Below are 15,937 nucleotides of genomic sequence, written 5' to 3'. Positions count from 1 at the left end.
GTTAGTAAGTACATAGTTCAAAAAGAGTCCCGTATTCAATGCATCGTCACTCCCCCGAAGGGCGAGCTCGCCAGCGGAACGAGCTCCCGGAAGAAAAGAAAAAGGTCCCCGTTACCGATCTAATTCCTGTCATTAATTGCCGCAGTCGTCTCGTGTATTAAATGTAATATTGAGCAAGTATTTGAAAGAAGATTTGAAAGGAGGAGATATCCCGTTACCGACCCAACTTGATATGTATCCTAGAAACCGCACAGGAAGATGAATGATTGGCGAAAACAAGAGTCAAAAAAAAGGAAGCCGATAAAGTCTGGAGTGACTCAGATCCAATTGCACGGCTCCTGAAACATGCCATGACTCTCGAGCAGCGTGACATATTGCCCAGAGGCTAAAGCGGAAGAGTCTTTGTAATCGTCTGGAGTTAGCCAGAGCATACACGCGTTTGTGTCTGTAAAGGTATGGGTCTTCTTGCGCGCCAAAAAGGACTCGGCTGAGAAGCTTCAGCATCGTGGACATCAAGACATCTTCAGAGTGCATGATGGAGGAGTTTGAACTTGGATGATCTTACAGCAAGTATTGATCAAATAATGCATGCTTCCATTGACGTGCTTGCGAGACCTAAAGGATCGCGATGGATGAACGAAACGACCGATAGAAGAGAAGAGAGGGAGTGCGTTTGAAACGGTTCGTTTCAATCTTTTTATCCTTTGTTTCCATCAGATGCTCGTCATATGCTTCATATTCAAGTCTAATGCATGACAGCAAAGCATTGCTTTGCACGCAGCTTAGTGTTAAAAAAGACACCAGCAAGCGAAGTACGGTCCTCCAGGTACTCAAACAAGTAAAGAAAGTAGAGAACCGGATCGACTGTTACCAATGCGGCAAAATGCTTATCTGAATAGACAACATATAGTGCATCTAAAGGAATTCATTCAAACTGCAACGCTGTTTAGTAAGTTGGATAGTTTGCCAGCCTAGCGACTGAGCTGAACATGATGAACGACCAGCCAAATTGCGTGAACGAGTTCATGAATGTCCGCTAGCGGTAACCTGAAGTTACTTTACGTCTAACTACTCCTTCGATGTTGTCTTACTGCAGGATCTTATCCGCTCAAGTGTCAAAGCTTTTTACTTATTGCAGACGCAAGAAAGAATACAACGTCTATAAGATGAATTATTCAGTGTGCAGTTTACAAAAAATGAGATGATGTTTAATGTTATTAATAGGATGCAAACGTTGGTAATGACATTAGTCTTCGTCCCTTTCTTCCCCATCTTGTTCGCTGGCAGCGTCAACCATCTCTTCATCGTCATCTTCCTCCAATGCCATATCACCATCCAGTTCGACTTCGGAGTCCTCAGCCTCGAGATCACTTGCCATAGTCTCATGGTGACCAGATTCCGCCTCATCGTCAGAATCCTGCTCTACATAAACATTCGCCAGACTTTCATCCTCCATGTCGATGTCGTTGCCGGCGGCATACCGTTGACGAGTATCGATTTGACTTTCAATCAAGTCGAGACGGCCTTTCAGGGCAAGAAGCCTAGGGAACATTTTCATGCGTCCATCCAGTGCTTGATAGAACAACGCCAGCTGATTAATCAGATCGGGGACCGTCATGAAATAAGCGGTATGGACCTGTAGAATAGCTTTTATCCATTGCATCAGAGCACGTCCTCTTGCAGGTTTCTCTTGGAAGCGTTCGATCAGTTGCTGTAGAAATGGAATGACATATGCCGTAGGTAGCCGCTGTACTGTGCTGCGAATAATCTGGGGTTCACTGTGTCTCAAACAAGCTTCTAACAAGGCTCCGTCGTTGGTATGTAATGCTTGTACCAGTGCTTGCTGCAAGGAACCAGCTGATGGGACAGGTACAGATTTTTTCGGTGGCCGAGATTCCATCTTATTATGTTCCTTGACCTGTGCATCTCCTTCACTCATCCGTCGTAATTTCTCTTCTATTGAAAGCTCCTTCTTTTCATTTTCTGCTTCGACATCGTTCAGCATAGGTTGTTTGACAGCCAGGTCCGAATCTCCGACCACATTTGCCGTCTCTTCATCGTAGCGTTGACGTGTAGCGTTCTGAATCATCATAGAACAGAGAAAATATGTCAGATGAAGCAATCGTACATCAATCATCTATACATACCATGCTCGTAATCTTCGACTGCTCGTCCAATAGATAGTTACCAACAGATTTCCGCGTTAAGATAATATCCTGCAACGGCACACCGGAGGATTCGTCGATGTAATTCTATAACAATGTAAATGTCAAGCACCAAATTCCTTGAAACATAACTTATCTACGTACCAAAACTTCAAAGAATGGTCGGACACTCGAGCCCCGGGCAACGATCACTGATTTCCCGGTGTCGCTAACTGCAAACTTTGCAGTAATGATAGGTATTAACGTATCTTCAGATTGGCTTGATACAATCTTGATATTTGTTTCGGGCTGTCTAGTCATTGCACGCGCAGCCTTTCGGCGAGACTTGAAAGTCGACGAGTTACTCATTGATGCTGCATTTTGCCATATGCCTAACACACCGTCTTCGGAAACTGCCAAGACAGAAGGCTCATTTTGGAAGAAATCAACGTGTGAGACATTATTTTCCATAGTCAAAACGGTCAAGTTATTGGTATTGTTGTTTGATGCTTGAGCGTCCCACACGTTGACATATCGATCATTCTCGGCTATTGATATTAAAACGTCGTCTTCAAAGGAAAATAGAAGTTCTTTCACAGCGCTAGCATGGCCCATATATTTCTACGAAAAAAAAAACCAGTCAATCGCTGCATCACTGAAGCGCTATTCTTATCTAGTCGATTACCTTGACAACATGCCATTCCTTCAAGCTGTATAAACTTATGGTGTGACCAGCCACGGCTAACTTCGTCTCATCGTGACTCAATTTGAGCCTTCGTACATGCTTCTCGTCAACTTTCCATTTTCTACATACAAAGTACTCAGCAAATCTTCAATACAAAGCTTAGGTTGATCGCACATACCCAGTTTCTTTGGAGTGCACAATGTCCCATTCTACAATATAGCCATCCTCTGCAACCGAATAACCTTTGGTACCTGCTCGATTAAGAACGAAATCCATGACAGGTGTAGTGTGTGCGTTCGCCAGTCTTTTTACAACAGATCCATGAGCCAAAGAGTAGAGGATGACAGATCCAGTGTGGGTACCGAGAGCAACAATCTGCAGCGTCCCTCGAGACCGTCGTTTGCCGTTTTCCTGTGAATCCTGCTTTTGCTTAGGACAAGACTTGCAAAAAAAAAAAAAACCCAGCGTTGTACATGCGAGTAGTGATACTTACTGTAGCGTGCTCCTTATCGTCGGCAATATTTCCCCAGGTAAGACTGGTGAACTTTTCCTTATTCTCCGAAGAATAGTCATTGTTGACAGCACCAGATCGAATGTTAAAAATACGTAAACGGTGTCGATCTATACCGTGGGTGACCAGAGCAAAATAAGCAGGTTTAGGGTTGTCATCGAAAGCCGAAAATAGAATGCCGGCAGTAGCAGTGGCGGTGGCAGAGGTTGTAAAAGCCGAAATGTTCGTTTTCTGCTGCTTAAACGTTTTGACCATTTTCCCTCGATCTTCTCCTCTGCAGAAAACCTGAACTTTTTTCGCCACTCACCTCTTTCAATCGCATTTACTGAAACCCGGTCACGGGGTGGCTGAGATTTAATACTGAATGCATTGGAGATCCATCAGAAGAGCCAATCCCACTAAGATTATCCATAGAGACAGAAACTATTTTATTATGAAAAAGATCATTGAAGGTTCAGTAAATCAAGCACTACAATCAAGGAATCCAAGCTTTCATACTTTCAGGCATATTGGCCTATGATCGGTTTCTGAAAATTTCCTGATTTCCATCCATTATCTATGAATAAGGTATGTCTATTTTATAAAAAGAGCTTCTCGCACAGCTCTCAATTCTTTTTCTTTGCTGGGAAGTAGCCTCTGTCTTGAATGCTAGCCTGTAAGTATCGGATTAAACGTCTTCATCAGTACACATTTTAACCTTTGCTTTAAAGCTCTTATTTGCAGCGTTTCACTCCAATCGCAGCCAGCACCACCACAGGACCTTTCAGCGTAAGCCCTGCACAATTTTTCTTCTGTACTATGGCCACGGTATCAACGTAAGTTTTCGCCTGTGTATATACATGTAATTTAGGTATTGGTAAATGCATCATGGCTGCTCCATTGGTTTCCCTGAAGTCGGTAAATGCTTTCGCCTAAGTGACATCAATGATTGTTCGGTTGATATCAGGATTCTACGCTTCTTCGATATGTCCCTTCCTTATTGTTTCTTTTCCGTGCATCTTATTTGCTCTCGATTGTCTTGCTACCTTTGTAATTTTATTTTTTCGATTTTTTTATACAATAAAGATTCTCTGATACGTAACTTGAAAGAATGTTCCTTCCATTCGAAAGTGATGGTGCTATATGCATACATGCTTCTGAAATCAAATTGGCGCTTAGATAAGAATCATAATTATGGACATTGCTTTATTATATTTTGGCAGATTCAATGACAAATGGGAGGTACTGCGAAGCATACTTCCCGTTAACAGCCCATTCCCTATGTACCGGTTTTGTTTGACATATGTCGCTAACAATTCACTGACATTGGAAATATAAACTTTTTAAATGATGATAGTATTGACAATAAAAATACTTGCATTCTTAAGCAAAAAGCTGTCAAGATTTCTGTTTGGTTCTGATCGAAGGCATTTAGCCTTTTTCAAACGACTCCTGTCTCCTAGCCCTTAAACTGTAAAATGTAGGAATATTACTGGGATCGGAAACGATGCCTCATAAGAAATTTCGACGTAAACTTCTCACTCCAAGGATAGAGCTACCAGAGTCCTTTCCTCGAGGTTCTGCTGCAGACTAGAAGGATTCTGGCTTATCTATTCCTCATTACGCTCGCACCATATTCTAGTACAGAGACCTTCAGAACGCGTTTCTGTGCAGAGAAGATCTCCATTAACTTATCCTTTACGTTTAACGTCATCTCTTTGTCCATTCTATCATCAACGCTTGGTCTCCAATTTGCAGCCAATTCCACCTCCGTCAGTGCTCCCTCATTCCTTGTGATATCCCTCTTGTTCACGTAACCCGTTACAAGGTTCCCGCCGAATATGGGACATTGATTGGGGTCATATATACGCCCCACGCTTGTGTCTAAGTGAGCCGAACGAAAAGATTAGACGAAATGTGCAGGTCCCAAGGAAAAGCCGAGAGGGATCCTAGAGATATCAATTATTATCTTTGATCGTTCAGGATTCATTTTCCATAGCTACTTACTCGGCGACGTGAGAAAAAAAACAGCCGGAAAAAAACAAAGGAACACTGAAAAACCGGCGGGACGTGCTGTAAAGATCAACAGTCAGCAAAAGAAGACTCTTGAAAAGTAGTTCTTGCAAACATACATATACCAAAGTGACAATCGCAAGCAGTCCAAGATGCAATGGACAGGACAGGAACACCATCTTTATACAGTGACGTGATCCTGACAACAATCAGTAGTCAGGAGAAACTCTTTACCAACGTCAATCAGGCTTTTCCGGAAAAGAAGCAACGTTTCTGGACAACAGTCATTCTTTTTCGGACAACTATCTACTGGTTTTGAAGTTCATTATCATTTTGATCAAGACTGGAACAATACTTTACGATGATGCTTCTTGTTCCTCTATTGAGTTATTTCTTAACAATAGTTGGTGTTGATTTACCATGCTTAGCACGGTGATAATCACGTCAAGGCGCATTTGTAGAAGTATCCCGAATATATTATACTAACAATGTCAAGTTGACGACAAGTAATTTCTTGGATGTTGAAAAAAGTATAACGCGAAAAGGATATCAAAGCATTGAACAAGGAAACAGAGAAGAAATATCTATCCCTACCTCCCAGCAGGCTGCCAATCTTACTAGTACTTTCCCTTCGTAATTAAGTAATAGGAATCAAAGGTTTACATGCCTTCGCTAGAAGGAGCAACCTCTATTCACAACATACTTCGACGAACGAACTTCTTCGTGCACGGAGGATGTCGTTCTTTCTTGTCGACTTTCAAGATGGTAAGTGTAAGTTGTCCCTAAGTCGAAAAGAATATCTATTGATTTCTTTCCGAACGTCCAAACGCAAATAGTCTGGACACGATCCTATATCACATACCCTAAATTTGCTACCAAGAAAGCCACCCAGGAATCGACAACATCGCCGATTTTGGTCTAATGTCTAGCCAGAACTTGCAAACATTCTGTATAAGCTGGATCTGCTGAACCAAGGTGAGACTTATCAGCCGCGGCAAACACAGCCATCAGCACCGATGCCGCCATCCGTGGATTTTCTGCGTTCGATCGGATAAGCACCCTTCCTCCAACCCCCAGTACAAATCCCTTCCCCTTCCCTCTCTTTTGATTTTTTCGTTGAATATGCGACTTCATCTACTATTTTTTTCCAGACCATTTGTGCTGAAGAGTAAATTCATTAGGGCGTGAGCGCAGCCTTATTCCTGCTTTTTCGCTCTAGCTGGTTCTCAGGGAAAAAGAAACAAAACCTTTCCTAGCTAAAAGGTTAAAAGAAGAAGACGAAGGTATGCAGAACTATAATGAGGAGATTGGAAAAGAAAGGCAAGACGGGAGAAGCAACGAAAAGAAACTTATCGGACTTTTATGCCGTAACAACTGGTGTAATGCGTGGCTTATTTTGTTTAAGGAGTTTTGGTATATTGAAAAATGGTTAATAATAGAAAACTAAGCGAATACGTGAATGCTTCAAGAGATAAATTATATGAAACTGCAAAGGGAAGAAATGTGACGATAAAATAGGGAACTAGTTCAAAAAATGAAACTCCTAAAATCGCGTATTCCATTTGCGGACGTTGTGCTTCACTGGTCCGCTGTTCTGTTGCACCGACTAACGTGGCTTGACACGGTTTCCCGCTGCTTCCACACCATGGCATTGACATTGAGGGAGGAAAACTTTGTGGTTATAGATGTTGGATCGTCCGTAACAAAGGCAGGGATAGGGATGCAGGACACAAATAAACCGCCATCGGTTGTAGGTTGCATTTACGCCGGAAAGAGTGAGAAATGTCTAAGAGCGCGAATATTGTAGATTGTTGACATGGCCGACTTTGACTATCCTATAAGAAATAACGAGATTATATCCTGGGAAGGATTAGAAGCATGCTGGTACGACTAGCGCTGATGTACTATCACAAAATATGATGGAAATGCTCACACTGAGATAGGCACCGTATATTATTCAAGGAATTACGCATTAAAAAGACGCAGAATGAGAGCGCCGTGCTGTTGACAGTTCCGTTCAATTGGTCAAAGCTCGAGTATGAACGTATCACACAGATATTTTTCGAAAGCTTCAATGTTCCTGGAATGTATATTGCACCTCAGCCGCTGCTCGCCCTCTACGGATGTGGATCAGTATCCGGCATAATCGTTGACATTGGTTATGAAACTACAGGTGACTTCAGAAGATCATGACGATTTAAATACATGGTAATAATGATTGGATGTTTCTCTAGATGTAAATATTGTCATTGACAGCATCGTGCAAACGCAGTCGAGCTTCACATTATCCATCGGCGGCAAGCATTTTGACCAGCATCTTTTGAAACTCATGAAGAACGACGGAGCACTGGTGGAAGAGTTCGAAAAGCTAAAGAACGAGGGCATTGAACTGAACGACGAATTTGCATGTTTTGTTAAGCAGCAGCCTGATGTGTGCCACGTGCTAGTCGGTCATGAAACCAAACCGAACGCAGATGCTGGCACATCCTTGAGCGCATTGGACTCTGTTGCAGCCGTAGCGACAGAAGAATCTTTGGAAGAAGATACTGAAATGCCCGAGAAAGAAGAGGAAGAAACTGCGAAAGACGTACCTGAAACAATACAAGTCGAATACAAAGGCCACAAAGTACGTAAACATGGTTATTACAGCCAGATACATCATCGATATTGAACTTAAATGATATAGTTCACGATTGGACCGTATCGCCATAAAGTATATGATCCGCTTTTCATGCCCGAGCTTGCTGGACAAAGCGGGCTTGGACTTGTTGACACTATACGACTTGCAACTTCCAACTGCGAGCCACCGGAAATTCGACCTAAGTTGTGGGAAAATGTCGTACTATGTGGCGGCAGTAGTCTGATAAAAGGATTACATGCTCGCTTAAAGGCAGAGATCAACCGTGTATTACCATGCTCAGAGAATATCGGCGACGCACAGCCGCGGCAAGCGTCATTCTTACGGATACCAGACTACTTTACAGTTCTCAAAGAAAAACAGTATCAGCAGTACTGTACATGGTTAGGAGGAGAAATTGTTGCAAAGGTATATCGAGGAGATAAAACAGGTGAAATGTACAACTATTCAATCCTCATGCTTTTGCTTCCCTAGTTGGTATTCATCGACGCTAAGAACTATATCAGTAAAGTCGACTACAATGAGCACGGGCCATCCGTCGTACATACAAAAAGCTATTAAACGAGACTTAGTATAATAAACGGTATCAATTTTTCTCATAACCAACAATGCAAGGCGGCGAACGTCGCAAAGGCATTCCATTAAATAATGGTCAATTTAAGTGTCATGCAGTCCAGCAGTACAAACAGTAAAGTGGATACAGTGCATACAGTGTGCGCGCATACTAAGTTGTGATTCTCGGATATGAAAACTCTTCCCACTGTTTTCCTTGAAAACATAGTAATCTCATACTAACCATCATTCAGTTAAGTTACAAATTTTGCTACTTACCCGCGCGCACTGTATTAGGTACTGATTAATATTACAAATAAGCGCTTTCACGCTCACTTCGCTCGTTGCGCTTGGTGGGGAAACCCCACGTCTAAACCGAACTCAGTATAATAAACTCATTCGGCCTTCATAAACCTCCATTCTCCGGCGGTTTTGCATCCGTTTCGCTTCTGCACATAAGCACAACGCCATCGGCATTCGCATGAATCGATGTTTGGAAGAATAATACACTTAAGGTAGCTTCTTGCTGCTTCAAAACAAATCCTCAAACCGTGTTCTTATAACTTAGCAGTAGATTCCTAGTAAGACTTCTCCGGTCAACCTTCAAGTCTTGCTATTTTCAAGCAAAATCCTGTAATCGAGGCCTTGAAATTATCGGGAATCCACTGTAATAGTAGAAGGCTGTCCTGACCCGCCAACTCCAAGATCAACCGTTTCGCGCCTCTCCTCCTTCTTTTCTTCCGCTTCTACTTGCCATGCATCATTCTTATTTTAGTGACAAACTGACCTCACGGGTTACAAGTGCGTCTACTAGTTTAATTTGCTGCGGTGGACACAAACTGATACAGAAACACTGGGAGCGCGGTCTGGTCCCTCAAGCAGTTTGAGGACTACCCTTCGGGGTGTAAGTATCAATTATGATTACACGGCAGTAGCACAAGATACTAACGTAATGCTCTTATGAAATTCCCTTTTCTCAATCAACTACATTTGCTACTCGCTCTTGACTTCTTCATATGCATTTCTGTATTCCTTTGTAATTTAACTTCTTAACTAATAATTTTACAACTATTCTTGCAAAGGGCCAGAAAAGTTCTGGCCCTCAGCGTGCGCGTGTCAGGAAGGATGATGGTCATAAGGCATATTAGATGCTCAAGTAGTATCTCAAAGGCGAGGCTATCCGGTGGACGAGTAGCAGCTGACAACTAATACTGGATGTTTCTAAGCCTTGGCATCTTCCTCAGTTGAAACAAACATGAAGATGAGTATTGCGTTGGGAGCTTGTTACTTGACGTATTGGATACCTAAATACATGTCGATTATGGTGCATTTAGTCTCCTGATCGAGCATGTCTGTAAATAGACCAGGTTCTAGATCCTGAAGTCGAGAGACGAGTTTGCCGGGAGGGATCCAGTCATAATGTGGACATGTTGGAAGAGAGTGAGGAGAAGATCCGGCCAAGGGAGGTCGAAAGTCATCACCAGCAGGTTGCTGATTTCGCAACGGTACAGAAGTTACACCGATGAATACAGGATCAAGGTGTACAGTGTACAATGTGCCATGTGCAACATCGAAATGAGCCATAAAAGGAACAATTGCCTCTCCGCGAGGTATGCGGAGCAAAACAAATCCCGACGAAAGCGACAGCCAGCTTATTCACAGAATATTGCAGTAACGTATACAAATTTAGCAGCTGCGCAATGCCAACCTAAGCTAATCGGTAGTCTTATTCTATAATGTAGTTGAGAGCCCTGCTGGAGATATGTTTGTACGCATGAACTTGAAATAAGAAAAGGATAGCCAAGAAGATAGATTTGCTTTCAATCCCACCGCATTTACGCGTGTGTTACCTAGCAAACTTTCCTCAGAAACTCATACATCTCTTCGTTTTCTTTGAACAATAACTCGCAAAGCAGGGAACAATGGTATTTTAGGTGCCACCACTGGATTGTTATCACATCCTTTATTTTTTGTTGCCAGACCAGTCTGCAATATTTACTGCTGCCCTCCTTAACTTCTCCGTTCCTTCATTCGCTTAATGTTGTCTGCAACTAATCTTGGCTCTTCGCAACGATTCACAACATCGCAACCATCGGCATCTTCAATGACAATGCAAAAAACAGCCACAAACAATCCATTGACCGACCTAATACGTACCGAAAAAGCATACCTGGAGAAACTCAAAATTATCGACTCGGTATGCTGTTCCTCTCTCGGTGTGACAAAGGAGCAAACGGATATTAAATAGATCACAGCAAATCGCTCCTATTTGGATGAAACAGACCGTTTCTGCCGCGCCTGACTTCTCTGTAGCGCTGAAATGCGTGCATGACATCCTTGTAGTCAACAAACGATTCTGCTCTGTAAGTATACTAATTACACTATGCAACGTTTCCTATTTACCAAAAATAACTCTTCGCAAGAAATTAATTAGGGTTGCTAGCGACTCCCGGGCCATGCGAGCGCTTGGCGACATTTTGATGCAATGGGTACTATTTTATATTTTCAATGGAGATCTATGATTACTTACCTCTTGCACTCTGTAAAAGATCGATGATATGGAGACACCATATGCGAACTATGCAAAGGCGTATATACCAGACTTGGATCGTCGACGGGACATTACATCAAATGCATCGATACAGCAGCTGCTTCAAGTAAGTGTGATCTACTGTTTGACAACTTGCAAAGTATCTAAACTTTCCGTAGAATTTGTCTGCGAATATTTCCACGGTAATAACATTACATTCCCTATTTTCGGTACCTATAGAACGGATCAGCTACTACAAGGCATTGTATAGTGTGCGTATGCCTTAAGAGAGGTGTTTCCATGAACCAACTGATAAAATACGTAGAGACTGTTAGAAAGCACCAATCCCGGTCGCGCTGATTACAAGATTTTGTACGGTGTAAATCAGCGTATAGACGGACTACTTCAGCTCACTAGCAGATGTATCCCTACCAAGCATAGAATTGACAGCTCTGATGACAACTTCACCGGTTACACAAAGCCACTAAGCAATGCACAGCTACTCAAAGATTTTCTGGGTCGCGTTAATTGCTCTAACGTCGTTGACTTTTTCAGCAGAATGCCGATCGTGAGTAGTCCCGAACGGTTGTCATATATGCATAAGGTTGACAAATGTGATGTTTTAAAGACGTATCAATTCAGTTGGGATGCAGGCAATACGTACTTGCTATTGCAAGATAGCTTTATCCTGGTGTCGGAACGCAATAACGCATCAATTGTCCCTATAACCTTGGCACTCACACAGCATGAACTTGTGGCTTGTCGAGAAGACCGTTCGGCTCTGTCACTAATGTATCCTCCGTTCGCTGTCAGCGATATCTCGGTTAAGGCTGTCTCTCTCGATCGAGAATTGGTTGGAGAGTATATGTTGCATTTTTCAATAAGCAAAACTAGGCAGCTGGTGGCACGCGCTCGTACAAAGCTACTGCGAAATACTTGGCTTGGCTTGAGCGAAAAGGCTCCCAATGCTATAGCAGCAAAACCAAAAGCTTTAGCCCAGATTGTCAATCTCAAATTGAAGCAACTGCAGGAAAACCAGCAAAATCGTGATGAAATCACACCTGTCTCGACAGCAACCGAGTCAATTACGAAATGCAGGAAAGAACACCGCGATGTCGCCCGCGACACTATCATGGATTTCTACAATCGGCGTTTCTCTTTCAGCGATGATGATGAACAAGATATATCCGAAGTGTCCACCTTGCCATCATCCAAAGACACTGCTGTTGCAAGTGATATCGTCGATGAAGATGGCCAGATATTGCATAATTTAGTACCGCGTTCAGTTATCATGGACCAATTGCCTAAAGCTCAGCAAGTCAAGCCTTTAGAAGCCCTCAGCCCAATGCCAAATGAATCATCTCTCGCCGAACGGGGGGATGTGTCCAAAAATATCCAGAAAGAGCTGGATTCAGCGCCACTACAGTTGACATTTATTGAACCGGTAACTGCGCACAAAATGAAAATTACAAACGAAGAAGAGGAAGAAGAGCCAATTGCTCCAAGATGCATACCTCGTGCAAAGGACCTTACAAGGAATGCAGGTACCACGGCAGAGATATCACCAAGGACGACATCTCGAAAAGATAGCAACAATAACAAGGACATGAAACCCGGGATGCTTCAATCCGTTCGAGCGGTACTTGCAACCTCGATAGCTACCTCTGTTGACTCGTCTCCAAAGCCTGCTGTCTCTACATTATCATCTTCGCCAACCATCTCAATGAATTCCATAGCAAAAGCGTCAGGAACTGCCTCCCAAGAGGCTACTGTATCTTTAATATCATCTCTTCCCCGCACCAGTTCTCCAAGTCGGAATTATGGTTCTGATACCAACGATCCAAACCATCTATTATCTAATCCGCAGCATCACACCCCTGAGCAACGGACTGAACGACCTCCTCGAGCGGATTCGCAACCTGGAATAACACATCAGGGTACAGCTGTACAGCAACAACAATACCCTCCTGCTCGCTCCATGAGTACCCCTATTGATACAGCACCACGCTCCTATGTCACAGACGAGTTGAGCTCGCCTCCACTAAGCGTAAGTATCTCGTTACATTTGTTACCTAGAACAGCCATTGATAAGCTTGCTTTAGCCTGGCGCATATGCGAATGCAACGCGAAGGATTCTTTACATACACGGCGAGTGTGAAGTGTTTCATTGGAAAGATAACACTTGGTACTCTGCAGAGAGTCGATGTTCCGTCCAGGTTCGACAAACTAATGCTAATCGAACATGTGTCTCTATTGAGCTGTTGAATAGCGGACAACTATACCTCAATGCTTGGATTCTTCCCAATACAAAGATACAACAATTAGGGGAATCTGATTTGAGCTTATCCGTGTATCTCGGCTCCCAGCAGGAGAACTATCTGATTCACTTCCAACACAGACACGATGCTTTGGCACTTGCAGATGTATTATCGGCCGTCCATCAGGAAAGCATCCAGATCTGGGGACCTTTGCACCAGCTTTCGATACCATCTGCATCTGCGATAACGATGGGATCTCAGTCCATGCCCACTGCAAGCCATCCTTCCAATGCTGCCGCCGCCTCTATTACTGCCAAGACTGGTTTCCCTGGCGTCACACTATCTGATCCCGAGGAAAAGCCTTCCCGAGAAGAAGTTCAACAGACTTTAAAGCCTCTCTTCCAATGTCAGTGTAAACTGTTCGCACAGCAGGAGCACTCCCAATGGACAAGTATCGGCAGTGTAAATCTACGTATCTCACAGCAGATGCCTAGCGGCAAAATGCATGTGCAAATGGATAACTGTAAAGCGATGCTTGTGAGTGCGATAGTCCAGAGCTATAATGTTGAGCGCATCCAGCAAAAACGACTCAGCATGTTGCTACAAAATGCAAACGCTCGAACGAGCATGATTTACATGCTTCATTTTAAAAACGAGTCCACTGCTAGCAAGGTCTTTGATTATGTTAAAATCAAGAATGCACAAAATGGATGGTAGTCCGTACATATTCTCACACAGCATCCATTTGTAATGTACTGCGTTTTTTCTTTTTGGAATATAATACTCAGTTATATATTACTTTTCTGCTTTTCGTGTCGTCCTTCTGCGTCCACCAACTTTCGATCCCATTACTGCAGTAGTCTTGGACTTCGTGCTTGCTTTGGCACCATGTGTCTCGGAAAGATTTTGATCGTTGTCCGATTCTTCCGCGAGGACCGTCCCAGTCTCCTTTTTGAGTCCCAAAAGACCCATTGGCCAACTAATAAGGTATACATTGTTTGCTAAAGTAGGGCGTGGCACCCATTCAATGTTGAGATGGATAGGGTCATTGTCATCGTCGGGATATACAATCAGATACTCGTCGGATTTGACTTCACAGCGTAGAGTTCGCCCTCCAACTTCGATGAAGCTACGACCCAAAGTAGGCGCACCTTGCGACTTCGGAACCTTGTAAGTCATTGCAGTGCGGGCATCCCTAATAAAACCGGCGATACGTTTCCGTTCTTGGTGATAATTGATCCAGGCGACCATGTACTGCATGCATCCAGTAATTCCAAGTAGAAATATAACAACCATCAAGAGACCTGGCCTAAATCGAGAATAGTAGTAGCCTGTGCCACGCCAGCGAGGTACGCCATTCTTATAAAAGAAGTCGTAACGTTCACGTTTTGCAGGATTTCGGAGAATCGCAACAATTTTGCCCAGTCGCGCAAACTTCTCTTTGGCATTTTTATCATGAGCATTCTTATCAGGGCTGTATACAATGGTATATCTTCAATATATCTGTCCCTAGATCAAACGTATCAAACTTGCTTACTGGAGTCTTAACGACATTTTGCGATAAGCTCTGTTGATATCCGTGGCTGATGCGGATGGCTAACCTTTGTCAATGCTTCAGCCTGCAAAACAGATGTTGTAAATATTTCATGTCTTCACATACCGAAACGTTAAGCCAACTGTAAAAGTTGACGTCCTTTCCCTCAGACTTTTCGAGCTCATCCACGAGATCGAAGATTTCAAAATCGGCTGGATATTGATTTGTTACGTGCTCGTTTTCGAAATGCCTTGTCTGCTATCAAAATACCTTGAGTCCAGGCATGCACGCTGGATGCGATCGCAGCAAGCAATACTAGAACCGTTAAAACTTGAAACAGATGGGTCTTTCGCGCCATCTTTGCAGGAAGAGATTACTCGCTGCCTCTGGGACTCAGCAATCAGCGCATTTTCTAAAAAGCAGATTTGGAAGGTGTCACAGCTGTCATTCAGAAGTGGGTGGAGGTCCGGTTTTTTGATGGAAGACTGCAGTAAATTAATTTATACACCTTCCACACGCGTTGGATGGAAGAGTGCATAACACGAAATGAGCTACTAAATTAATGGTCACTGGAGTTTGGCAGACAGAACAGACACCGATCTGAGGATTGGGACTTGAATGTCTTTGGATATTCAGCAATTGACGCAAGGATGGCTCTACCACGGTCTGCAAATAAAGAGGAAAATTTACTCTTATGGACCAGGCATCTATATTCCATGATTATCGGTGTCTTTGCATACGCAGGGAGCGTCCAACAGCTGATTTGATACTACATTGAATTCTACGATATGGATTGACAGATCAATACTGTATTCCCAGAGTCGGTCCTTTTCATTGCACCAAGACGCGGTTCCGGATAATGATATGAATTTAGGGCAATGAATTGTGCCTGTATATTACGTGCATGCTAATCCTGTGGTGTGAAGCCCAACCCCATATTTGATTTCGCTTCCACATTTTTGGTATTCCATCTGAATTCGGTTTCCATTGATCTCGAAGATATACCTTTGTGTACCTGATGGAACGATCAATTCGTGAGGCTCAAATCGATTAAATACGGAATCTACATCATTGAAATTGATTATCAAAACAT

At 43.1% G+C, this 15,937-nt stretch overlaps 5 protein-coding genes across 5 annotated transcripts; 2 read left to right on the top strand and 3 right to left on the bottom strand.

Moving 5' to 3' along the window:
• Positions 1 to 1,246: 1,246 nt before the first annotated feature.
• On the bottom strand, positions 1,247 to 3,595 carry VTP01DRAFT_6261 (uncharacterized protein; the record flags this gene model as incomplete). Its single annotated transcript, XM_069385143.1, has 6 exons — positions 1,247 to 2,080; positions 2,148 to 2,252; positions 2,310 to 2,765; positions 2,830 to 2,950; positions 3,008 to 3,249; positions 3,323 to 3,595. 6 exons carry the CDS (start codon positions 3,593 to 3,595, stop codon positions 1,247 to 1,249), a joined length of 2,031 nt encoding a protein of 676 aa, XP_069242634.1.
• Positions 3,596 to 6,977: 3,382 nt separating this feature from the next.
• On the top strand, positions 6,978 to 8,531 carry VTP01DRAFT_6260 (uncharacterized protein; the record flags this gene model as incomplete). The annotated part of the gene is made up of 6 exons (XM_069385142.1): positions 6,978 to 7,082; positions 7,140 to 7,216; positions 7,276 to 7,505; positions 7,567 to 7,958; positions 8,019 to 8,378; positions 8,445 to 8,531. 6 exons carry the CDS (start codon positions 6,978 to 6,980, stop codon positions 8,529 to 8,531), a joined length of 1,251 nt encoding a protein of 416 aa, XP_069242633.1.
• Positions 8,532 to 9,806: 1,275 nt separating this feature from the next.
• Positions 9,807 to 10,106, bottom strand: VTP01DRAFT_6259 (uncharacterized protein; the record flags this gene model as incomplete). The annotated part of the gene is made up of 1 exon (XM_069385140.1): positions 9,807 to 10,106. One exon carries the CDS (start codon positions 10,104 to 10,106, stop codon positions 9,807 to 9,809), a length of 300 nt encoding a protein of 99 aa, XP_069242632.1.
• A 454-nt stretch (positions 10,107 to 10,560) lies between these two features.
• VTP01DRAFT_6258 (uncharacterized protein) lies at positions 10,561 to 14,027 on the top strand (the record flags this gene model as incomplete). Its single annotated transcript, XM_069385139.1, has 8 exons — positions 10,561 to 10,719; positions 10,778 to 10,885; positions 10,946 to 11,011; positions 11,072 to 11,179; positions 11,232 to 11,324; positions 11,378 to 11,620; positions 11,681 to 13,099; positions 13,155 to 14,027. The coding sequence occupies 8 exons, from the start codon at positions 10,561 to 10,563 to the stop codon at positions 14,025 to 14,027; spliced, it is 3,069 nt and encodes a 1,022-aa protein (XP_069242631.1).
• Positions 14,028 to 14,105: 78 nt separating this feature from the next.
• Positions 14,106 to 15,202, bottom strand: VTP01DRAFT_6257 (uncharacterized protein; the record flags this gene model as incomplete). Its single annotated transcript, XM_069385138.1, has 4 exons — positions 14,106 to 14,784; positions 14,848 to 14,906; positions 14,971 to 15,056; positions 15,115 to 15,202. The coding sequence occupies 4 exons, from the start codon at positions 15,200 to 15,202 to the stop codon at positions 14,106 to 14,108; spliced, it is 912 nt and encodes a 303-aa protein (XP_069242630.1).
• Between the last annotated feature and the right edge of the window lie 735 nt (positions 15,203 to 15,937).

This window comes from Rhizomucor pusillus (genome assembly GCF_041956525.1).
Source record: "Rhizomucor pusillus strain CBS 183.67 unplaced genomic scaffold VTP01scaffold_3, whole genome shotgun sequence".
Lineage (NCBI taxonomy): Eukaryota > Fungi > Mucoromycota > Mucoromycetes > Mucorales > Lichtheimiaceae > Rhizomucor > Rhizomucor pusillus.
Note: the sequence above shows the minus strand (reverse complement) of the source record. Positions and strands in the feature narration are given on the sequence as shown.